Below are 24,949 nucleotides of genomic sequence, written 5' to 3'. Positions count from 1 at the left end.
TGCTGTGCAGCCCAGTGCAGTAGTCTGGGAGCTGACCTTGTTTGTGAAGACAGAGGCAAAAAAAGCATTGAGTACATGAGCTGTTTCCACATCTGTCACTAAGTTGCCTCCCTCATTCAGTAAGGGGCCCATACTTTCCTTGACTATCTTTTTATTGCTAACATACCTGAAGAAACCCTTCCTAGCTGCAACTCCAAGTGTGATTTGGCCTTCCTGATTTCACTCCTGCATGCCTGAGCAATATATTTATATTCCTCCCTGGTCATTTGTCTGATCTTCCACTCATTGTAAGCTTCTTTTTTGCGTTTAAGATCAGCAAGGATTTCACTGTTAAGCCAAGCTGGTTGTCTGCTATATTTACTATTCTTTCTACTCATCACAATGGTTTGTTCCTGCAACCTCAACAAGGATTCTTTAAAATACAGCCAGCTCTCCTGGACTCCTTTTCCCCCTCATATTATTCTCCCAGGGGATCCTGCCCATCATTACCTGAGGGAGTCAAAGTCTGCTTTTCTGAAGTCCAGGGTCCATATTTTGCTGCTCTCCTTTCTTCCTTGTGTCAGGATCCTGAACTTGACCACCTTATGGTCACTGCCTCCCAGCTTCCCATCCACTTTTGCTTCCCCTACTAATTCTTCCCTGTTTGTGAGCAGCAGGTCAAGAAGAGCTCTGCCAGTAGTTGGTTCCTCTAGCACTTGCACCAGGAAATTGTCCCCTACACTTTCCAAAAACTTCCTGTGCACTGCTGTATTGCTCTCCCAGCAGATATCGGGGTCATTGAAGTCCTGCATGAGAACCAGGGCCTGTGATATAGTAACTTCTGTTAGTTGCCGGAAGAAAGCCTCGGTCTCCTTATCCCCCTGGTCTGGTGGTCTGTAGCAGACTCCCACTATGACATCACCCTTGTTGCTCGCACTTCTCAGCTTAATCCAGATACTCTCAGGTTTTTCTGCAGTTTCATACTGGAGATCTGAGCAGTCATACTGCTCTCTTACATACAATGCAACTCCTCCACCTTTTCTGCCCTGCCTGTCCTTCCTGAACAGTTTATATCCATCCATGACAGTACTCCAGTCATGTGATTTATCCCACCAGGTCTCTGTTATTCTAATTACATCATAATTCCTTGACTGTGCCAGGACTTCCAGTTCTCCTTGCTTGTTTCCCAGGCTTCTTGCATTTGTGTATAGGCACTTAAGATAACTCATTGATCGTCCTGCTTTCTCAGTATGAGGCAGGAGTCCTCCCCTCTTGCGCTGTCCTGCTTGTGCTTCCTCCGGCATCCCACTTCCCCACTTATCTCATGGCTTTGGTCACCTTCCCGTGGTGAACCTAGTTTAAAGCCCTCCTCAGTAGGTTAGCCAGCCTTCCTGCGAAGATGCTCTTCCCTCTCTTCCCTCTAGATATAGTCTGTCTTCTGGGTTAAGCAAAAAGAAGCACCACATTTATTGTAAATGCTATATTTAGTTGCAGCTCAACATGTTTTAATGGTAACTAACCAATGAAAATCAGAATGGCTGGAAGTTAGTCAGACAAATTCAAGTGAGAAATAAGGTAGAGTTTTTTAATAGTAATCGTGACTAACCATTGGAACAAATACCAAATGAAGTGGATTCTCTATCTCTTTAAGTCTACAAATAAAAACTAGATGTCTTTCTGGTAGATGTGCCTTAGTCAGAGTGAAATATTGGTCAGCTTATATGATCTGATGGTCCCGTCTGGCCTTTAATAAATTTATAGATTTGTATCATTGTGTAGGTAAACTACTAAAAAGAAACTTTGCTAGCCAAGAGAAACTAGCGACCTACTGCTGCAGTAAAATAGGTATGAGCTGAGGCATGTATCATTTATGCGATTTGTGTGGTAACTGCAGAATAAGATTAATCAGTTAATAATTGTGAAGCAATATGTTTGATGTAACTTTAATTTCAAAGTTTCCAAAGTGCTGTGCAGATTTATTTTCTATATGCACAAATCATTTCTCTAACTAATGGAACACAGCAGCTGTTGGCCAATACAAAACAAGTCTTAAGTTTAGGACAGGAACTGAACTGAAGAATATTCTCTCTGATTAAAACTTTAGGAGAAATGTGGATAGCCACAATGCAGTTATTCAAATTGAAGTTTGCATATGACATCCAAGCTAGCACCATTATTCCTGCAAATAAATAAATCAATTTTCTGACTGGAAACACTTCAAACAGCAGAGTGCCCTTAGTTACATGTTGGGGCACAGACTAGGGAAAAGTGCTATTTGTTGAACGGCTAACATAGCTTCTTGCAGAACTGTTTTTTGTTTGATCTTTTATGCAAGAACTGACCTTGTTCAGTTTGAGGGGAGTACATAATAGCAGTCTGAGGTGACACATTTCCTATCTATTCATATATATTATAGATAAGTCTGACAGTATATTTGTAAAGAAGCAGCAACATAGCAGGGTGTGTTAATGAGCATACACACAACCTGGATGTGATGAAGCACTAAGAATAGTAACAATCTTAAATCATAATACTTTTGTTAAAAATATGGAACTTAGCATTGCCTTAAAATAGCTTTTTGGTTAGTAGGAGTTATTTCTAGTGTTAGGCCATGTACTAATTATGACTGAGTCATTAACTTTAGCTGTAGTGTCATCAGCAATTTGGAATTCATGCCAAATCTATTTCAATATAGAAGTTACTATCTCTGTGCCTTGTGTGTGGTGGGTTTTTAAATCACATTTAAGTGCAAATGGGATAAACCATAGACTTTTCTATGGAGCTGCAACCGGTGACTCCATAATGTAATTTTTAAACTTGAGCTCATTGTTGTAACATTGTTATAGTCTTACATAGCCTACTTTTTGAGGAGATGCTTGACATTGATTTAATTTTGGTTTTGTATAGAAGCTAAATGTCAAATGTAGGATAACATGGAAGTCTGTTAAATGGATCTAGTGGTAGGCTAATTAAGCAGTAGGCCCCTAGCTTTTTCTTCTCACCTGGTCTACTTTCAGTAACGTCATGGTCTTTTGAAATGTCTTTGGTGGTGGTGTAGATGAGCATGAGGGACACATGCAGGTTATTAGCTTGAATATAAAAATTGACTTTGTGTCAAATGAAGTCATGTCGAGTAGCCACAATACTCTTATTGGTTAGCACCTGTAGTAATTTTCCATACATATTCAAGTTTCCTATGAAAATCTGAGCCAACTTGTATTGCCTAAAAAAAAAATGTGCTATACCTTGAGATGCCATGAGGGCAGGGGACTGGACTAGATGACCTCTCGAGGTCCCTTACGGTCCTATGACTCTATGATTACCAGAACTTCCTCTGGCTTACCAGGCTGATCAGCTGCTAAAAAAACTCCAGTACTGTCCCTGTCCTAATGTGAAGAAGTTTTCTTGTTTTGAAGTTTCTTTTTTTTTGTTTTGATGGAGTAGGGGGACACAGGAGTTTGTCTGCACATATATTCTATGTCTTGTCACAAGATTCTTACGGTGTTTTTGCTGCTCTTCATAATCGGCATTTTTCATTATGCTGCCAGTTATGCTCCTCCATAGGACATCTCCAGAAGTACTTGTGATCTGTTAATGGAAGTTGGCAAATTGGAGAGGAAAGAAAAGACAGTTTCTTCTCTTTTCCTTCTTTTCTCACCCATTCAAATCCCTGAACAGTCCCAGCAGCAGCCGCCAAGGATTGTCCCAGAAGAAGTGTGAAGATATTGCATTTCTACAAGCCTGTGTAGAATTTAAATCCTCCAACACTTGCTACTCTGCTGCTGTTTTCCCTCAAAAGTTTGTACCCCATCTTCTTCCTGTCGTCCATTCAGATTTTCCCCACCAGTGGTAGTTGGATATGACTGAGAAGGAAGAATTAGTTTTTCTAGAAACTCTGGGATATAAAGGTGGGATGAAAGTGTTTTCTTTCTGATTACATGCCCAGGCTCATAGTTTAAAAAGTTAGTCTGTTAGTTACTAATCTGCCAAAGTGGCAGCTTTCACATGTCACCTCATTGATTTATTCGTTGTTTCTGTTGTTGAATTTCAGCTGTAAAACTTCTGAAAAGTTGAACAAATTGTAAAGAAAATGACCACTGTCCTGCAACCCTTCTGTGAATAATCTTTATTCATGGGTATAATTCTATGTCATCAGTCAGATGGTGATTCCTGTGCTGCTGTTGATGTCTTAAGTAGTTCCAGTTTCGCCACCTAAAAAAAGTTAACAGCAGTCAAAGTGGCAAAATCTCAGACATAAGACAGTCTATATTCTTTTTAATACCGATGGAATTTGCATACACTGATTTTCTTCTTAGACTTGACATAACTATAACTGAAACTTAATATTTTTTTATTTGTGCACCAGAAACACTGTTATCTTCATATAGTAGCTTTCAGACTAGTTACTTATCTTTAAGCTCCCTCTCATGGTGATGTGGTGTAGAACATACAAAAATGTTTTATGAATGATCTAAAATTTCTCAGCCATACAGTGAGAATTTAAAATAAATAAAAAATAAAAGCAGCACCTTTAAAGTAGGCCAGATTTGTCCTACTGTAGAATTGTCCCACCTCCGCTCAGACAGCCCCTGTGCTGTTGAGGAGGAAGAACGGCCCAGGGAAGCAGAGCAGTCAATGGGAGCAGAGGGAAACCTTCCCGTAGTTGGGACCCTCCTTCCAGATGGTGCTGGGGTTGCCTCTCGCACTGAGGTTGCCTCTCCGGGGGAGGGAACTCCAGTTTCTAGGAAAAGGCAGGTGTTAGTAATGGGAGATTCGATTATTAGAAACGTAGATAGCTGGGTTTGTGATGACGGGGAGAACCGTATGGTGACTTGCCTGCCTGGTGCGAAGGTTGCGGATCTCTCGAGGCATCTAGACAGACTTATGTGTAGTGCTGGGGAGGAGCCGGTGGTCGTGGTACATGTAGGTACCAATGACATAGGGAAGGGTAGGAGAGATGTCCTGGAAGCCAAATTTAGGCTGCTAGGGAAGAGACTGAAATCCAGGACCTCTATGGTGGCATTCTCAGAAATGCTCCCGGTTCCACGTGCAGGGCTAGGTAGGCAGGCAGAGCTTCAGAGTCTCAACGCGTGTTTGAGATGGTGTAGAGAGGAGGGGTTCACGTTCATTAGGAACTGGGGAAACTTCTGGGGTGGGAGGAGCCTATACAGGAGAGATGGGCTCCACCTAAACCAAAGTGGAACCAGACTACTGGCACTAAACATTAAAAAGGTGGTAGAGCAGTTTTTAAACTAGGAGATGGGGGAAAGCCGACTGCTGCAGAGGAGCGTGTGGATCGGACACAGACTTCTCTTAGGGTAGAGTCTGATGATAGAGAATCTCCAGGTTATAGTCAGGAGCAGAGGACTGAAGAGTATAATGTAAGGGCCGGATCAGATGATAAACAGTCACATAAAAAAGAATCTGGCACATCAGAAAAAGGCAGGCTAATAAACAAGGACAAGTTTTTAAAGTGCTTGTACACAAATGCCAGAAGTCTAAATAATAAGATGTGTGAACTAGAGTGCCTTGTGATAAAGGAGGATATTGATATAATAGGCATCACAGAAACCTGGTGGACTGAGAGCAATCAATGGGACACAATCATTCCGGGGTACAAAATATATCGGAAGGACAGAACAGGTCGTGCAGGGGGAGGAGTGGCACTATATGTGAAAGAAAGTGTAGATTCAAATGAAGTAAAAATCTTAAGTGAAGCCACATGTTCCATAGAATCTCTATGGATAGAAATTTCATGCTCTAGTAAAAACATAACATTAGGGATCTATTATCGACCACCTGACCAGGACAGTAATAGTGATGATGAAATGCTAAGGGAAATTAGAGAGGCTATCAAAATTAAGAACCCAATAATAGTGGGGGATTTCAGTTATTCCCATATTGACTGGGAACATTTCACTTCAGGACGAAATGCAGAGATAAAATTTCTCGATACTTTAAATGACTGCTTCATGGAGCAGCTGGTATGGGAACCCACAAGGGGAGAGGCAACTCTAGATTTAATCCTGAGTGGAGCACAGGAGCTGGTCCAAGAGGTAACTGTAGCAGGACCGCTTGGAAATAGTGACCATAATACAATAGCATTCAACATCCCTGTGGTGGGAAGAACACCTCAACTGCCCAACACTGTGGCATTTAATTTCAAAAGGGGGAACTATACAAAAATGAGGGGGTTAGTTAGACAAAAGTTAAAAGGTAAAGTGACTAAAGTGAAATCCCTGCAAGTTGCATGGGCCCTTTTTAAAGACACCATAATAGAGGCCCAACTTCAATGTATACCCCAAATTAAGAAAAACAGTAAAAGAACTAAAAAAGAGCCACCGTGGCTTAACAACCATGTAAAAGAAGCAGTGAGAGATAAAAAGACTTCCTTTAAAAAGTGGAAGTCAAATCCTAGTGAGGCAAATAGAAAGGAGCACAAACACTGCCAACTTAAGTGCAAGAGTGTAATAAGAAAAGCCAAAGAGGAGTTTGAAGAACGGCTAGCCAAAAACTCCAAAGGTGGTAATAAAATGTTTTTTAAGTACATCAGAAGCAGGAAGCCTGCTAAACAACCAGTGGGGCCCCTTGACGATCGAAATACAAAAGGAGCGCTTAAAGACGATAAAGTCATTGCGGAGAAACTAAATGGATTCTTTGCTTCAGTCTTCACGGCTGAGGATGTTAGGGAGATTCCCAAACCTGAGCTGGCTTTTGTAGGTGACAAATCTGAGGAACTGTCGCAGATTGAAGTGTCACTAGAGGAGGTTTTGAAATTAATTGATAAACTCAACATTAACAAGTCACCGGGACCAGATGGCATTCACCCAAGAGTTCTGAAAGAACTCACATGTGAAGTTGCAGAACTATTAACTAAGGTTTGTAACCTGTCCTTTAAATCAGCATTGGTACCCAATGACTGGAAGTTAGCTAATGTAATGCCAATATTTAAAAAGGGCTCTAGAGGTGATCCTGGCAATTACAGACCAGTAAGTCTAACGTCGGTACCGGGCAAATTAGTCGAAACAATAGTTAAGAATAAAATTGTCAGACATATAGAAAAACATAAACTGTTGAGCAATAGTCAACATGGTTTCTGTAAAGGGAAATCGTGTCTTACTAATCTATTAGAGTTCTTTGAAGGGGTCAACAAACATGTGGACAAGGGGGATCCGGTGGACATAGTGTACTTAGATTTCCAGAAAGCCTTTGACAAGGTCCCTCACCAAAGGCTCTTATGTAAATTAAACTGTCATGGGATAAAAGGGAAGGTCCTTTCATGGATTGAGAACTGGTTAAAGGACAGGGAACAAAGGGTAGGAATTAATGGTAAATTCTCAGAATGGAGAGGGGTAACTAGTGGTGTTCCCCAAGGGTCAGTCCTAGGACCAGTCCTATTCAATTTATTCATAAATGATCTGGAGAAAGGGATAAACAGTGAGGTGGCAAAGTTTGCAGATGATACTAAACTGCTCAAGATAGTTAAGACCAAAGCAGATTGTGAAGAACTTCAAAAAGATCTCACAAAACTAAGTGACTGGGCAACAAAATGGCAAATGAAATTTAATGTGGATAAATGTAAAGTAATGCACATTGGAAAAAATAACCCCAACTATGCATACAACATGATGGGGGGCTAATTTAGCAACAACGAGTCAGGAAAAAGATCTTGGAGTCATCGTGGATAGTTCTCTAAAGATGTCCACGCAGTGTGCAGAGGTGGTCAAAAAAGCAAACAGGATGTTAGGAATCATTAAAAAGGGGATAGAGAATAAGACTGAGACTATATTATTGCCCTTATATAAATCCATGGTACGCCCACATCTCGAATACTGTGTACAGATGTGCTCTCCTCACCTCAAAAAAGATATTCTAGCACTAGAAAAGGTTCAGAAAAGAGCAACTAAAATGATTACGGGTTTAGAGAGGGTCCCATACGAGGAAAGATTAAAGAGGCTAGGACTCTTCAGCTTGGAAAAGAGAAGACTAAGGGGGGATACGATAGAGGTATATAAAATCATGAGCGATGTTGAGAAAGTGGATAAGGAAAAATTATTTACTTATTCCCATAATACAAGAACTAGGGGTCACCAAATGAAATTAATAGGCAGCAGGTTTAAAACAAATAGAAGGAAGTTCTTCTTCACACAGCGCACAGTCAACTTGTGGAACTCCTTACCTGAGGAGGTTGTTGTCTGAATTAGCTGGGGGTTCGTTCAAGCTTGGTATTGAGTGAGGAAAAGACAGGCAGGACCAGGGTAACACTGAAAAGCCAAGTGGCTGCGTTTATTTAGGGATTTCTTTACACCTTGGGCCGGGGGAAGAGGCAATTCCCAACTGGGACTCAGATAAACAATGCAGGCAAATTCAAACCAATAACAATGTACTGTATACTGCTCACCACACCACCAAATAGACAGGCACACCAATCTCTCAAGGTAGGAATCGGGTTCGTCAGGGCGATGCCCGGTGTAACACAGAAAAGAGACCCACGGGCCACTGCCTCAGCCACCCTTGCTTTCACACAGAGGGTAAACCCAGAGTGTGGTGCGGCTGCAGCTGGGCAGATTCCACTCACTCAGACCGCGGGGACTGGACCCCCTTGGTCAGCTACTCTCTAAGTAGAGGCAGCTCCCAAGTTTAAACACACACTAGACAAAGACAGAGCAGTGATTTATTCACAAAAACAATTTTGCATTTAACAATTTAATAACAATTAGAACGATTAAACAAGCTAGCTAGGCAAATGTGCAAATGTACAAGTGTGCAAATGTGCAATTGTTTGGGGCTGGTACCAATTTGGGAAAGGGAAAATGAGAGGCTAACTAGACTAACTGCCAGAAATTAAAAGACAAATACCGCACTCCAGGAGCAGCTGACCAGCAGAACAGACACCAGGAGCATGATGAGCCGACCGGGACCAAGTCCAAAGCAAAAATCCAAAAACCAAAAATAGATTCAAAAGATAAATCCACAAGATGAAGTTAAACGACACGACACGAGAGCTCTATACCGGGAAGAGACCCTGGCTGAAAGGTTGATCAGACCCTCAGCTAACACGCGGATACTCCACCAAAAAAGACGATGGTCAAGACAAGATTTTCTGGGGGGAAACCTAGTTTTATTGAAAGGTCTCATCCCCTTGTGTCGGTCTCTGATTGGCTCCCTGGTTCCCCCTCCCTCCAGGTTACGAGCTGTTGCCACCCCACGCCAGCAGGATTTGCACACGGCACACTGGGGTAGTTGAGTAAACAAGTTTGACCCTTAGATGACTGGGTCCAAAAAGAGCGGGAAAGTGAGTCGCTGGGCAGAATTAACCTGACCTCCAGATGACCGACCCAAAAAAAACAGGTTGCCGGGCAGAATCAGGCCTTCACACCCAGAACTAGCCTGACCTTTAGATGGCCCAGCAGGAGAGAGAAAAAAAAACAAAACACAGGAGAGCATACACAGTCAGTGTTGCTGGGCAGGATTGAGTCTCTGCCCTTTAACAAGAACTTGGTCCAACATGGAGGCTGTCTTGTCCTTTGAACAGGTTCAAGATGGCCGTGGACCGACAAGTGGCCATACATAGCCATAACTGTGCTACGGATTGCGACAGTTGTGAAGGCTAGGACTATAACAATGTTTAAAAGGGGACTGGATAAATTCATGGTGGCTAAGTCCATAAATGGCTATTAGCTAGGATGGGTATTATGGTGTCCCTAGCCTCTGTTCATCAGAGGATGGAGATGGATGGCAGGAGAGAGATCACTTGATTATTGCCTGTTAGGTTCACTCCCTCTGGGGCACCTGGCATTGGCCACTGTCGGTAGACAGATACTGGGCTAGATGGACCTTTGGTCTGTCCCGGTATGGCCGTTCTTATGTTCTTATTTGAGAGCCTAATGAGGTTAATTCAGGTAATTACACTTTGCATTATAATTAACTGAGTAAAAACTTGGTTAATGCAGAGATAAGGTTGCCCAGTGGTGCTGATTGAATGGTGGAGCGATTATTTGGAGTAGATTGGTAGAGTTATCATTGTGCTATCAGAAGAGGTCCATGTCTACCTTGAGGGATCAAGCATGCCTCATTTCAGCACTGAGGTCTGTAGGTTGCATCAGTATTAGCAGACAGGCAAGTCTTGTCATGGTGATTGTCAGCAATGTAGTGGAATACTTGACTGGGCTTAGTGAGGGGCTAGTGAAGGCACTGTCTTAGAAGAAGTCCTCAAGGAAAGGGTGAAGGAGTGGTAACATTTTGCAGATCTGGGATGGTGTGTGTGGAGGAGACTTAGTGTTAGAGTGTAGGTTGGGTGCAGGTAGCTCCTGTTTGCTATGCCTGGCCTAAACCAGAGTTTTGCCTTGGCATAGAGAAGGTGTTCAGTTCTCAGAGTGTTCTGTAGCATCTGTAAGGATAGAATGTTAGTATTTGTGTTATAAGTAGGGCTAAAATGTTGTCACGAAAGTGACTTTCCAAAGACCTCCATGACTTAAGCCCTCAGCGCCTGGGAGCTGCAGGGTCCCCCCCATCACCTGTGGTGGCTGGGAACTACAGGGCCCTGAGCTCGTGGGTGGCTGGGGTGCTCCGAGAGCTCGGAGTCACCACGGGCAGCCAGGGTGCCCTGGGGCGGAGTGGGAACCCCACAGCTCCCCATTTTGTCTTGCATATTTTTAGTAAAAGTCATGAATATGTCACGGGTTTCTGTCCATGATTTTTACTAAAAATACATGTGACAAAATCTTAGCTTTAGTTGTAGGCATATTAGGCCATCTCTCAGCGGGAAGAGTTAAGGTTGCATTGCAAGGATGGTGTGTACCTTAATTCTGTATTTCTGGTTTTCAGAAGTTTGCGTTATTGTAATTTTTCATTTCCTGGTTTTCAGAGGTTTGAGTATAAATGAACTCAACGTTCTGGAAGGGCACAAGACATTACTGGACACAATCTTACTTCTGCATTAACAAAGTTTTTGGGCAGTTAATTTTCTTGGTTCTTTTTAAACTTCTCTCAGTACCTCCATGTTCCCCCTCTGCTACCTCTGGGTTCTTGGCATGATTAAGGTGGCCAGAGAATACCCTGGGTCCACATTTGTGCCTTCATTGCCTGTCCAGCACAGACTGATCCTCCTCCCACAGAGAAGCGGACATTGATGAGGACCCCACAGATTGACAATATGGGAATAGAAAGCAGTTACAGTACAGTGATTGATATAGTCAGTGGGCACATGTTTTGAAGGGGGGACAGAAATGGGGGAGTCTGGGGTGGTTTTGTGGGACAGAGCTGAAGCCCTCACACTTCCCACTACACATCTGTCCCCTGCATTTTCACCCATTGTTCCCTGTACTGTTTCAGCACCCCCACCTCTTCTCTCCTACTGGTTTGAGGTTCCCCTCCCAACTTTGCAGATTCCCCACCACTTCTGTAACTCCTCCAACATTCCCTCCATCCATGCCCATTCCTTTGACCACTCCTCCACATCCCTCCCTGCTCCTCTCACACACACACCCCAGCTCCACCCTCCTCCTTGCCCTCATAAGCTTGGAGTGGCCATGGGGGAGGTGGGGAAGGGGTTATACATATCCATGTGCAGTGTAAACAGTTCAGAGAGGTGATCTCCGTGAGATATGCTTAGCTAAATGAGTTTGATACGATACCGCATGAAGAATTACTGGTTAAATTGGAAAAGATGGGGATCGAAATGAAAATCCAGAGGTGGATAAGGAACTGGTTAAAGGGGAGACTGCAGCGGGTCGTATTGAAAGGTGATCTGTCAGGTTGGAGGGAGGTTACCAGTGGAGTTCCTCAAGGTTCGGTTTTGGGTCCGATCTTATTCAATCTATTTATCACTGACCTTGGAACCAAAAGTAGGAGTGGGCTGATAAAGTTTGTGGATGACACGAAGTTGGGAGGTATTGCCAATTCGGAGAAGGATCGGGATATCCTCCAGGGAGATTTGGATGACCTTGTAAACTGGAGTATTAGTAATAGGATGAAATTCAATAGTGAGAAGTGTAAGGTTATGCATTTAGGGATGACTAACAGGAATTTTAGTTATAAGCTGGGGACGCACCAGTTGGAAGTAACGGAAGAGGAGAAGGACCTCGGAGTCCTGGTTGATCGCAGGATGACTATGAATCAGCAATGTGATGTGGCCGTTAAAAAAGCTAATGCGGTCTTGGGATGCATTAGGCGAGGTATTTCTAGTAGAGATAAGGAGGTGCTAGTCCCATTATACAAGGCGTTGGTGAGACCTCATTTGGAGTACTGTGTGCAGTTTTGGTCTCCCATGTTTAAGAAGGATGAATTCAAACTGGAACAGGTGCAAAGAAGGGCCACTAGAATGATCCGAGGAATGGAGGGCCTGTCGTATGAAAGGAGACTTGAGGAGCTCGGTTTGTTTTCCTTAACCAAAAGAAGGTTGAGAGGAGATATGATTGCTCTCTTTAAACTATATCAGAGGGATAAATACCAGGGAGGGAGAGGAATTATTTCAGCTCAGTACTAATGTGGACACGAGAACAAACGGATATAAATTGGCAGTCGGGAAGTTGAGGCTTGAAATTAGACAAAGGTTTCTAACCATCAGGGGAGTGAAATTCTGGAACAGCCTACCGAGGGAAACAGTGGGGGCGAAGGACCTCTCTGGCTTTAAGATTAAGCTTGATAAGTTTATGGAGGGAATGGTTTGATAGGATAACGTGATTTAGTCAATAGGTCAATAACGTGCGACCACTGGTAATTAGTACCGAGGGTCAATGTTGGGATATTGAAAGTCTTTTTCCGGAGTGTCTGGCTGGAGAGTCTTGCCTGCATGCTCGGGGTTCAGCTGATCGCCATATTTGGGGTTAGGAAGGAATTTTCCTCCAGGGTAGATTGGCAGTGGCCCTGGAGGTTTTTCGCCTTCCTCCGCAGAATGGGGCAGGGGTCGCTTGCTGGAGGATTATCTGCTACTTGAAGTCTTTAAATCAGGATTTGGGGACTTCAACAGCTGAGTCAAGGGAGAGAATTATTTCAGGAGTGGGTGGGTCAGCTTTTGTGGCCTGCATCTTGCGGGAGGTCAGACTAGATGATCATAATGGTCCCTTCTGATCTTAAGTTCTATGATTCTATGAGAACACCCTATGAAGATGAATACAGCGTGAAACAGCTCTGAGAAATGTGAACTGCTCCATTAATCTCAATGCGGTGTTCTCATCTTTACCCCCCCACCCCCAAAGTTTCAGCACCTGTGCCATTCTCCGAGCACGCCTGTCCTTAACTCTCCACCCCCTCTCAGCACTGGGTACCTATTTCATGCACAAAATGAGCTCATTCCCAGCCCCCCATCCTGGTTTTAGCACTTTGGGGCATGTTTTGAAGGGGAGACAGAAACTGGGTATGTGTGGCTATGGGGAGGTTGGTTTGTGGGTATAGCTGAAATTTTCTAGATTCCTCCACTGCACAGCTGTGACCACCTCATTTTTTTCTCCCCATGCTCCATTGCGCTGCTCTGACTTCCCCTTTTTCTCTAGAAGCCAGAGCATCTGAAGGGAAGTGTCTTCCTCACTGATGGAGGCAGGAGGGGAATTCTGTTTTTCCTCCCCTGACTGGGGTCCAGTGGCAGAAAGAAGAACTCTGGAGTCACTCCCTCAGCCTAGTGAAATAGCCATGGAGGAATTGTTGGGTGATGTGCAGTATGCATAGGGACAAGCTTTCAATATTTGTAGAAGAGGAGGAAGAGAGAGGGAATGCATAGATTGCTCCACTTCCCCTTCTCCCTGCTTATAGTTCTGTCTTGTCAGCCCTTCTGAGTTCCCAGAGCACAAAGGTCCATTTTTAGGGTGATCCCTTATTTGTCGAGGTGTCATAGAAGAAAAACTACTTTTCTGGAAACCCAGGTCTTCATCAAAGCTCTAGCCATCCCATTGGGTTTTTAAAAACGTAACATTTTGCTTGATCTCTGGTACTAATAAGGGTCAATATCTAAGGATGTGCTGGCCCCTCAATAGCTGTGCCAGAGCAGCCCTAAGGGGCAAAGATTGGCAAAGGGGCAGAGCCCTCCCAAATGCCTGGTCTCAGAGCAAGACTTCAAAAAACTCCCTGTAGAATGCAGGCAGAGAGCGAAGAACATGTCTAGCACATTATTTGAAAGCTGCCAAGGGTAGGGCTCAGACTCGCAGTGCATGGATGTAGCTTGGGTTTTTTGAGAGCTTGCCCCTATGTGTAGTGCACTTCAGGTGTGCTTGCACCTGAGACCGAAGACTTCTTACTAGCAGCATCCACTTGGTCTGCACATGTGCCCTTGCTCTTGTGCGCCATACTGAGGATACAAGGGATTGTGCTAGACTGCCACCATCTAAGTTCTTTCTCACTGCTTGTGCTCTGAGGTGGAACCCTAGTATTTGCTGTGCTCTCCTGAAGTTTACCTCTGGATAGTTAGAGATAGCTATTTCAGTTCAGTTAGGCTTCCTTTTCATTACTCTTAAGGGTGTGTCCTTCACTGAGCCCCCTCCCCCCCCCCGCACACTTTTGGTGGTGCATTTTTTTTCATCTACCCGCCCCATTTGTTTTGTCCTGTGAGGAAGGGACCGCATGACAAAGAGCCCCAGTACACCTCTACCTCGATATAACGCTGTCCTCGGGAGCCAAAAAAATCTTACCGTGTTATAGGTGAAACCACGTTATATTGAACTTGCTTTGATCCACTGGAGTGCGCAGCCCCGCCCCCCTGGAGCACTGCTTTACCGTGTTATATCCAAATTTGTGTTATATCAGGTCGCGTTATATCGAGGTAGAGGTGTATTAAGAACTGTGTAGTCTGTCTGCGCTGCTTCATGACTATGGCTCCTGTTTGTACTGCCTGGGAGAAACCCATATTCCATCCAGCTGCAGTATTTGCAGTTTATTTCCTTGAAGGACAAAGAAATTGCCGGAGATCCGCCTTAACATGTTCTTCGTGGACAATTCTGTGAGAACATAGTTGGATCCTGAATAGGAAGAACCCCCCTGTACATCAACCTGAGAATGGTAAGAGCACCCCTTTGCCATCTCCCCACTACTGAGGGTCCTATGGAAGATTAAGCAGGACAAGGTATATAGATCATTCTCATACTTCCTTGATGGCCATGACATTTTTGGTACTCTGTGATGCTTCAGCTGTTGGCCTGACCTCCAGTTGGCCGCCTCCTTGTATGGGATCCCCTGACCCAGAACAAGAGGAAAGACTACCCATCTTGACCCATCCTTATGACAGCATGGTATTTGGATGGGTGTCAGATCTAGAGAACTGTTACTTGGCAGGCATGAGGCCATATGGAGTAGTAGCAGGAAAAACTCCACCAGGAATTGCTACATCTCAAAGTCTGGCATGACCAGTGGGGAGTTTCCCCGTTGCTGACCGAGACCCCCTGATGGGGTGGATTTCCTGCAATCCCTGAAGTCCACAGGATTATCCCTTAACTCCCTCAGGGTGCCCTTAGCTGTTGTCAGCACATTTTATTCCTTAGTGGACAGCTATACTATCTTTTCGCACTAGGTTACGTTCTGGTTTCTGAGGGGGATAGTGAGGGTTTTCCACCAGTGATGACACCTGCACTGGCTTGGGACTTCATCTTGGTCTTACTGGCTCTTATGGGGCGCCATTTGAACTATTGTCGTCAGCCTCCCTTCTGCACCTTTCCATGAAGGTGGAGTTTCTGGTCATGATCTCGTTAGGGGGCACATATGGTGGACACCCCTCCTCGCCTCGATCTTCCACAAGGACAAAGTGTCTGAGGTTGCACTCAAGGTTCCCCCCTAAGGCGGTATTGGACTTTCAGAGCATTAACTTACCTGTGTTCTATCCTAAGCCATGTGTTAACAGGGAAGAGGTGAGATTATGCACCTTGGACGTGTGTAGGACCCTGGCCATTTACCTTCAGAGGACTAAGCTGCTTTGGAAGTAATCAAAGCTGTCTCATTTGTGGAAAGAAAGGGGAGGCGATTTCTGCTCCGCAAAGGTTAGAGGTGAACAAGGTCTCTCGAGGGCAGCATGAGAGCACGTTCAACGAGAACAAGAACCCAGGCAACCTTGATAGCATCTTGCAAGAATGTTCCAATCGTTGACATCTGCAGGGGGTGACATGCGGCTCGGTCCATGTCTTCACAAAGCCCACTATGCTTTGGTACAGGCAGCTGCCTTAGATGCCTCCCTAGGCATAGAGCAGTTCTTCAGTCAGCACTTGGGCAATGCTCTGGGCATCCACCTCCATAAGCGGGGTCACTGCCTGTGAATCACGTGTAGTGTGCTATCAATAGGGACAACCACTTGAAGAAGGAGAGGTTACCTTGTAGTAACTCGAGTTCTTCAAGGTGTGTTGTCCCAATTTGTAGTGCGCTGACTATCCTCTTTCCCCACTGCCTCAGATCCCAGTCTCAGGACTTTTGGTGATGAAGGAGCTGAGGTGGCAGTGGTCCAGTGCAGCTTCCCTGTACACCCAGTGTGGAGCACAAGGAGAGCAAGGGCACTTGCACAGAGTAAGTGGACACTGCTAGGAAGAATTCTTCGGTCTCAAGTGTATGCACAACTTGAAGTGAACCAGTGTATAGGGACAATGCATCTAGAAGAACTCCAGTTACTACAAGGTGAATAACCTCTCCTGCAGTGACCACAGCATGGTGCCTCAAGCCATCCAGCTTCTCGGACTTCATGTAAACCCCCTACCTTTAATAGAGCCCTAGTCTTGCTGCACATGTGCACTTCATTTTTAGATGCATCAGTTTAGTTCATGCCAACCTGGAGTTAAGAACTTTACCCTTAACATTTTCAATAATGTTTTCCCCGAAAGGGTGCCATGCACTAGCTGAGATAAATCCCAAGCGGCTGAGATCAGTTTGAAGAGTAATAGAGGTATAGTGTGTGCAAATGAATTAGAACCAGCTGATTTTGTAAACATCTAATTTTTTGGAGGGACTGTATTTTAGAAATCCCTTGCTCAAATAGCCCCAAATTTGCTCACTAACCTTACTCACCAGCAAATGTCATGAAACAGCAAATTTCAAGGCAGACTAAGCATAAAGATTTTAGAGTGCTTAGTATAGTCAACTTTTGAGCAAAGTGATGCTCAACTCTAGAAGATCTTTTGCTCCACTGTAATGGATATAGGAGGAATAAATACCAGGGCTGCCTGGGGTGGGGACAAGTGGGGCAATTTGCCCCGGGCCCTGCAGGGGCCCCACGAGCCCTGGCCCGGCAGCGGTCCGGGTTTTCGGTCGGCATTTTGGCGGCGTGGGGCCGTTCAGTGCTGCTGAAGACGCGAAGCGATTGAAGGGCCCCCCGCCGCCGAAATGCCGCTGAAGACCTGGACCGCCGCTGGGTGAGTACAAGCACCGCAGCTCCTTGCTTTGCCTCAGGCCCCCTGAATCCTCTGGGGCGTCCTCAATAAATACACTTTTTCTAGAGGATAGTTATTGAGGTGGGTTCGAGTTTTCAGTTTGAAAAGCTGATACCTACTCCAATAGATATTTTAGTAAGCAGATTCTGATTTAATTTTAAGGTGCTACTCCTGCTTGTAACAAAAAATAAATATTTAAGTACTAATTTTTTTCTACTGAGATTTTAAAAGGGAAAAAAATACCCTAGAAATTCCTGCAGTCTGTCATTTCTACAAATATGGATGAAATAAAATGACAAGATAATATTATAATGAAGATATGAAAATATGCCATGGTATGTCATCCTAAAGGAATAGAACCTTGAATTAAAATATCTGATAGAAAATTACTCTTGCTAAATTAATTGATTAGGATAGCTTTAATATTTGTTAGAACCAAGTAAGGCTGTTGGTACCAGTAAATCTCTGTACGTCATCACTTGTAAACAGCAAAGCATTTTGATCATGCTGTTTTGTGTAACTCGGTATGGGATGCTTATAAGTGCTCAGCACCAACTTAGTCTCTTTGTAATATGCTGACTCTAAACCACGGGTAGGCAACATATGGCACGCGTGCCGAAGGCGGCACACGAGCTGATTTTCAGTGACACTCACACTGTCCGGGTTCTGGCCACCAGTCGGGGCTCTGCATTGTAATTTAATTTTAAATTAAGCATTTTAAACATTTTAAAAACCTTATTTATTTTACATACAACAATAGCTTAGTTATATTATAGACTTATAGAAAGAGACCTTCTAAAAACATTAAAATGTATTACAGGCACGAGGAACCTTAAATTAGAGTGAATAAATGAAGACTCGGCACACCACTTCTGAAAGGTTGCCGACTCCTGCTCTAAACACTAGAGGGCAGCATATCACTAATAATGACTGTTTCCTAAAAGTTACACATTCTTCAACCTTTCAGGATTACTATACCATTTAAAATCTCTAATCTAAATTTAAACCTTCAGAAAAATTTAGTACCACGATTAAAACTTTTTTTGGGTGAATTTAGTTGTAATTTATTCCATTTCTCTTGGTTTACATTTCAGTAGTCCATTATGTTTTAGGTGATGATGGTGGGTTTTTATCTGTACTAGTGTGTGTGCTATTTGGTTTGGGCTTTGTCAGTCCAGTGCAAAAAGGATTGAGTAGAACCTTAATCTTCCTTTCCTTTTCCTTAAATGTGTTTTGATAGTAGTAGTATTAGCAGTGTAGAAGCATTTAGAATGATTTATTGTCTGCATGCCGTTTGAATATGCACATAGAGATATTTAAACCCTGCTGTAGGTGTATTTGTGTACAAGGAAGGCTATGTCTGACAAATAAGAGGCACCTTGCCTTAGCAGACTTATATTCCTGTTGTTTGGATTATTCACCAAGGCAAATATTTATCAGCTTATAAAATTTCTCATAAAATGCATATGCAGTAGGAACGCTACTTTGGAAATTACCTAAATGCAAGTAAACTTTATTTTCTTGTAGGCACCACCTTCCATGGTTAATAATGAACAACGCCAGCATGCCGAGCACATATTCTTATCATTTAGAAAATCAAAATCGCCATTTGCTGTTTGCAAGCATATTTTGGGTAAGTCTTCAGTGTATTTTTTGAGAGATTTAGCATGTCATCAAATTCATAACTAATAGAAAATACCAGTCTTTTTCATCTGAGAATGTGAACGTTAGGTTACATATTCTTTCATTGTTATTGTACAGTATTAAATTTGTTGGTGAACTGCAAAGCATTTAAAAAGTAAGTTAAATAGAAGTCTTTAAGAGCCTGAGTTAGTAATGCAATACAATATGTGTAATCTTAAATCCTTGGTTTTTAGTTATAATTTTTGTGGTTTGCAGAGCTAGTAGTGTGTTTTAAAATGGTCTGCTAAGGGGGGTGGAAGTTTAGTGCCCCCTCAAAATTTCACAGCTTTAGCGAAGGCCTTGGTACAACTTTCTTCTGTTGGAGAATTTCTAAATTTGATTTAGAAACTGATTTAGTAAAGTAAGTGCAACTCCTTTGTGAGGATACTCTTTTTCTTTCGTTTGAGAATATTTTGTATGTGGAGCTGGTAATGTCACCTGTAGTTGGTTGCTTGTCACTTTCCATTGTAAGACCTTGTTTTCTGTTGCTTATGATTTTGCCATACAGGTGGAAATTTTCTATGCCAGTTCTTAGCCTCAGGCTGAATTTTTTTAGTAAGTTTCAGCTAAAATGATCATGCCATTTCAGAGAATGACATTATGGGAAAATATGCTGTTTTACCTGTGATTAAAACCTCCCACTTCCATCCATTTTGTTAAAAAACTCTAGGGCCTCTAAGCTTTGGAGCAGGGCCTTGGAATTTGGCAGAAAGGTTCATGTTGTACTGGTGTCAGGGCTGTATCTTTTGTAATGCCTGTGGAAAACTGCTCACATTTGGGCAGATTACAAGCCTCTGAAAAAATTTCAAGCAGTAGAGACTAGATAGCTTGGCAGCAAAATTATCTCTACTGAGCATGCAACATCCCCACTCAGCTCTAGGGTGACCAGATGTCCCAGTTTTATAGGGACAGTCCCGGTTTTGGGGGCTTTTTCTTATATAGACACCTATTACTCCCCACTCCCTGTCCTGATTTTTTACACTTGCTATCTGGTCACTCTACTCAGCTCCCATGTGCTGATCAGAGGTGTGCGCGCGTGTGTGTGTACTGTCATCAGAGAGTGAGTGGACACGCTTCAGCTCAGGATTGCAGGGGCTGAGCAGGACATTCCTTGCAGTTGCTTCCCCTGGGGCTGCTGTGATGTTGGGCACATGAACTGATGATAGACTCTTTCCTGTGCTCCGTGATTTGTCTGTCACCCAAGCAGTGTGGAGGGAAGGAGGAAGCAGCTGATTTGAACGCAGAGGAGTGAGAAATGAGAGACAGTGAGATGGGGTTGGAGGAGCCAGAGTGGGGGCAGTACTTGGGACATGGTGGGGAGGCACATGCACGCAGAGGGATGGAGACAGGAACAAGGTGGTAGAAGGATAAGCTCAAAGGAGGAGGAAAGCAGCAGCCAGGAGATGGAGTTGGGGAGGATTGTGTAGGAGCGGAAGGGTAAGGGGTAGAAGACGATGGATGGTGATGAATAGGAGGAGAGGGGGAAAGGCTGGGACAACAGGATAAGAATAGTCTTTAACCACTAGAGAGCACTCCTCTCCAAAACTTGGAATTAAACCTAGGTGTCTTGAATCTTTCCATTCCACTGCTAAGTCCATGGAGGGCAGGTCCATTAATGACCATTAGACAAGATGGTCAGGGATGCAGCCCCGTGCTCTGGGTGACCCTAGGCCTCTGACTGCCAGATGCTGCTACTGGACGATGGGATGGATCACTTGATGATTGGCCTGTTCTGTTCATTTCCTTTGAAGTATCTGGCATTGGCTACTGTCAGAAGACAGGATACTGGGCTAAATGGTACATTGGTCTGACCAAGTATGGTAGGAAAAAACTCTGAAACCCATGGGCAAAGTGCATTTCTTATCTCTCTCTCTCTCTCTAGTGCAGTGGTTCTCAAACTTTTGTATTGGTGACCCTTTTCACATAGCAAGCCTCTGAGTGCGATACCCTCCCCTTATAAATTAAAAAGACTTTTTAATATATTTAACACCATTATAAATACTGGAGGCAAGAGGGGTTTGGGGTGGAGGCTGACAGCTTGTGACCCCCCCCATGTAATAACCTTGCGACCCCCTGAGGGATCCTGACCCCCAGTTTGAGAACCCCCACTCTAGTGGCTAGTCCACATATAGAATAACAGCCTACTATTCCCACTAGTTATTCAGTTAGCTAAAGTGGTCCCAACCCTGCTGACGAGGGTTAGCTTCGTTAGCTCAAGTAAGGATTCAATATGATTTGACATGATTGAATTTAATTTTTCAGGTTTTTTTAAAATTAGGAAATTACTTGTAAAAAAATGTTAAGGTTGCAAAGTCAAGCATTCAAATTAGGAAATAGCAGTATTAAGGTAGCCGATGTTACCTTAATTCAGCCTCCCAGTATGTATGCGTTACGATGTCTTTAATTACATGATCACATACTATTTTTCCAAACTAAGTTACATTGATATAAGCCAGGTTTAAATCTATTTACGTATCCACTTAAGGTTTTCTGCCAGTTTTGAATCAATTTAATAACAGATTCTAGCTAAACCGGTGCAACTTTAAATATAGAGAAGGCCTTTGTCATCTATAAAGGAAACATGAACATTGTGGGCTCTTTTAAAAATATTTTTAAGTCTCCTTTCATAGCCACCTGCATTCCCTTTCAACAAGTAAGTGGTGATGCTTAAGACAAGCCAGCATGTCACATTCTGGTGGGGGTACATTCCGGACAAGTGAGGGGTTGTGTCATTGTTTGCCCTGTATGCTTTACTGTTGTAGCTTCCAACTTAGGTCAGTCACAGCCAGCCTGCAGGTAACACTCTGAGTGTCTGTGTGCTAGACAGCCCTGGTTTAGCATCTCTGACCCCAGCAGCCTGTCTACAGCCCCACTCTGGCTTCCACCAGCCTTGGTTGCTACTTGCAGGGTGACCACAACAGATTTCCAATCCCGAATTTTCCAAAAACTGTGTGTTCTACAATGTCCATCTCTCTCCTGGGCAGTTCAGAGAAATAATTTGGTTCATTTGTTCCTCTGCAAACTCAGGAACACATCACAGCTTATTAACTTAACTGGAGGTAATAAACCCTTCCGTTTAAATACAGAACTGAGTTTGTTTATGGTAAAAATAAATTTGACAAATTATACATAGAGGTAAATGAATTCAAGTGTAAGGAATGAAGATACAAAGTTACAGGTAAAACAAAAAATTCTTCTAAAAGTCTAAAACTTAAAGCTAGCAAGATACAGACTTTGTTTGAGATGGTTTTTCTCACGAGTCATTTTTCTTCCCAGTCATGGCTGACTTTCTCCTCATTCAGGACCCTCCACAAAAGTACAAAGTGCTGGCTTCGCTTGTTTCTTGCCTATATTCAGTTTCAGAGATTTCAGCAGCGCCCCCCTTGGTGGAAGGACTCGTTTTTCTTAGCTTGCAGGAACTCTGGCCTCTTGTGTCTGTCTAGTGATGGATGCCAAAGCTGTCTTCTGTCCTTACTTGTATCTTCCAAAGTTCACTGACCTTATTTCAAGAGGCAGGATGACTTCATAGTATTCTTCCCTTCCTGTGTGCTCCCCTCCCCCGGATGGGGCTTCCATTGTTTGATTCCACCATGCTTAATTTACATAGGAGACCGGTAGATAGCTGTGCCATTCCCTCTGGTCTGGGCAGACTGGGCGGGTAAACTTTTTGGCCCAAGGGCCACATCTGGGTATAAAAATTGTATGGCAGGCCATGAATGCTCACGAAATTGGGGTTTGGGATGCGAGAGGGGATGAGGGCTCTGGGGTGGGGCCAGAAATGAGGAGTTCAGGGTGTTGGAGGCTCCCGACCAATGGGATCTGCGGGGGACGCACTTTTGGGATAGGAGCTGCATGTGGCGTCCCCAGCCCTGGCTGCCCCTACGCATGGGAGCCAGAGGGGGGACATGCTGTTATTTCCAGGAGCTGCATGGAAAGCCCCCGCTCTCTGGCGGGAGCATGGAGTGGGGCAAGTCCCCGACCCCACTCCCTGGCGGGAGTTTGAGGGCCAAATTAAAAGGTCTGACAAGCCAGATGTGGCCCGTGGGCCATAGTTTGCCCACCCCTGCTGTATAGCCTAATATCAATTAGTATCCATAATTCCTTACATAGTTTTAATATCATTGTGAAATAAATGTATTGATCACTAATGTGTCATTTGTTTTCAGAGGAGATCTTACTCTCTACACTTTTTTATAATACAGTAATATTGTGTGCAATAAGTGGATTCAGTTGCTTATCACTTGAGGTTCAGCCCTCCAGTCTTTTACAGACAAGTAAACCTTTGAAATGGATTCTTCTGAAAAGTGAAACCCAGATCAAGCTTCAGGGTGTAGACACCTCCTGTCTTCTCCACCCATTTGTTAGTATGAAGTTTGCCTCCACCCCTTGTTAGCTTGATGGGTCTTTTTACTGCTTATATATAAATTGAGGTAAACACACATTCCTTTGTTTAAGATAGACCTGTTCAAGTCCCCCAACATACCTGTTTTTCTCTCTCTCACACACACTCACACTCTCACACACGCAGCAATTCCAGCATATATTCATAACTATTAATACACATTGAATGCATACATACATCTCAAAGAATATTAATGGTCAGTGAGTGACTAGTTTTTCTTGCCCTGCCAGCTAGCTGACCACAGCCAAATGCCAAGTACAGCTGTTTATCCTCTTACCCTGCCTACTTCTGCCCTTTCCGTTCTGTAACCACTCCCCTTCATAATAATAATATAATAAATAATAATTGGAGATATACCAATCTCCTAGAACTGGAAAGGACCTTGAAAGGTCATCGAGTCCAGCCCCCTGCCTTCACTAGCAGGACCAATTTTTGCTCCAGATCCCTAAGTGGACCCCTCAAGGATTGAACTCACAACCCTGGGTTGAGCAGGCCAATGCTCAAACCACTGAGCTATCCCTCCCCTCATACTGCTCCTTCTATGCTTTTGTCACAATGCCCCCCAAATTAAAAAAAAAAAAGAGAAATTCAGAAGTCAGGAGTTGATGTTTTCAAATCTTTTTTTAAAGTTATCTGCAAACATCTGAATAGGTTTAAGGAGGGGGATGCTTATAAACATAGGTTATAAAATCCTAAAAAACAATGATCTCTCTCTCTCTCTCTCTCTCTCTGTATATATCTATATCTATAATGCACCCACAAATTACATTAAAATATTAAGGTTGCAAAATCAAGCATTCAGAAGTTAGAAGATGAAATAATTAAGGCTGACTGTGTAACATTAATTCCTGTTCCTTGTGCATAGGCATTATGATACAATCTTTAATAACATAATATGCTATGTGTTAGTCAGTGACCAGTCTTGTCATGGTCTTCCTCTCCCCTCACCCCGGTTCCTCATCCCAATCTCCTTTTCTTTGCCTAGCCAGTCAGTCTCCACTCCTTAGGCTTCTCATCCCAGTCTCCATCTCCTCCCAACTCCTCATGCCATTCATCATAATATACGATGATGTGATAATTCTGGCACTTTATCTCCTTGTCACATGTGAGAGGAACTAACCCCTGACACAGCAAAATGAGTTAACAAAACTGCAGCTGACTATATTTTTTGAATGAAAAATATTTTTTCATTTTAACCAGCATGGGCAGTGAAAACAGCAGGTGATAATTGAATAATGTCTTTGGTCTTAACAGAAACTAGTAAAGTGGACTATGTCCTTTTTCAAGCTGCCACAGCAATAATGGAAGCAGTTGTGCGAGAATGGATTCTCTTGGAAAAAAGTAGCATCGAGTCACTGCGAACATTCCTTTTAACCTATGTCTTACAAAGGCCTAAGTAAGTATGGATGGAAGTACTTCCAAAAATATTTGCATAAATTCCTACATAAACTATGAATTACCTTTGTTTAATCTTCCTAGCCTAACAGATAGAAACATTTAAATGGTAGTGACACTTCTAATTCCTGAATGGATGATGGCTTTTTGACATCTG

General features: G+C 43.4%; 1 protein-coding gene across 7 annotated transcripts in view; it reads left to right on the top strand.

The window, feature by feature from the left end:
- Positions 1-24,949, top strand: part of XPO4 (exportin 4) — a 169,049-nt gene that overhangs the window by 37,253 nt on the left and 106,847 nt on the right. For 4 of the 7 annotated variants that reach the window (XM_039534432.1, XM_039534423.1, XM_039534413.1 and 1 more), the window contains exons 2-3: positions 18,840-18,945; positions 24,652-24,793. In XM_039534432.1, the coding sequence (XP_039390366.1) occupies positions 18,840-18,945; positions 24,652-24,793 (248 nt within the window). Of the gene's footprint in view, positions 1-16,349; positions 16,456-18,839; positions 18,946-24,651; positions 24,794-24,949 lie in introns of those variants that run through there. The other 3 variants (XM_039534460.1, XM_039534450.1, XM_039534405.1) reach the window with 2 other exon arrangements.

This window comes from Mauremys reevesii, linkage group 1 (assembly GCF_016161935.1).
Source record: "Mauremys reevesii isolate NIE-2019 linkage group 1, ASM1616193v1, whole genome shotgun sequence".
Classification (NCBI taxonomy): Eukaryota; Metazoa; Chordata; order Testudines; family Geoemydidae; genus Mauremys; species Mauremys reevesii.
The sequence above is the reverse complement of the archived record's forward strand: the minus strand, read 5'-3'. Positions and strand labels throughout refer to the sequence as shown.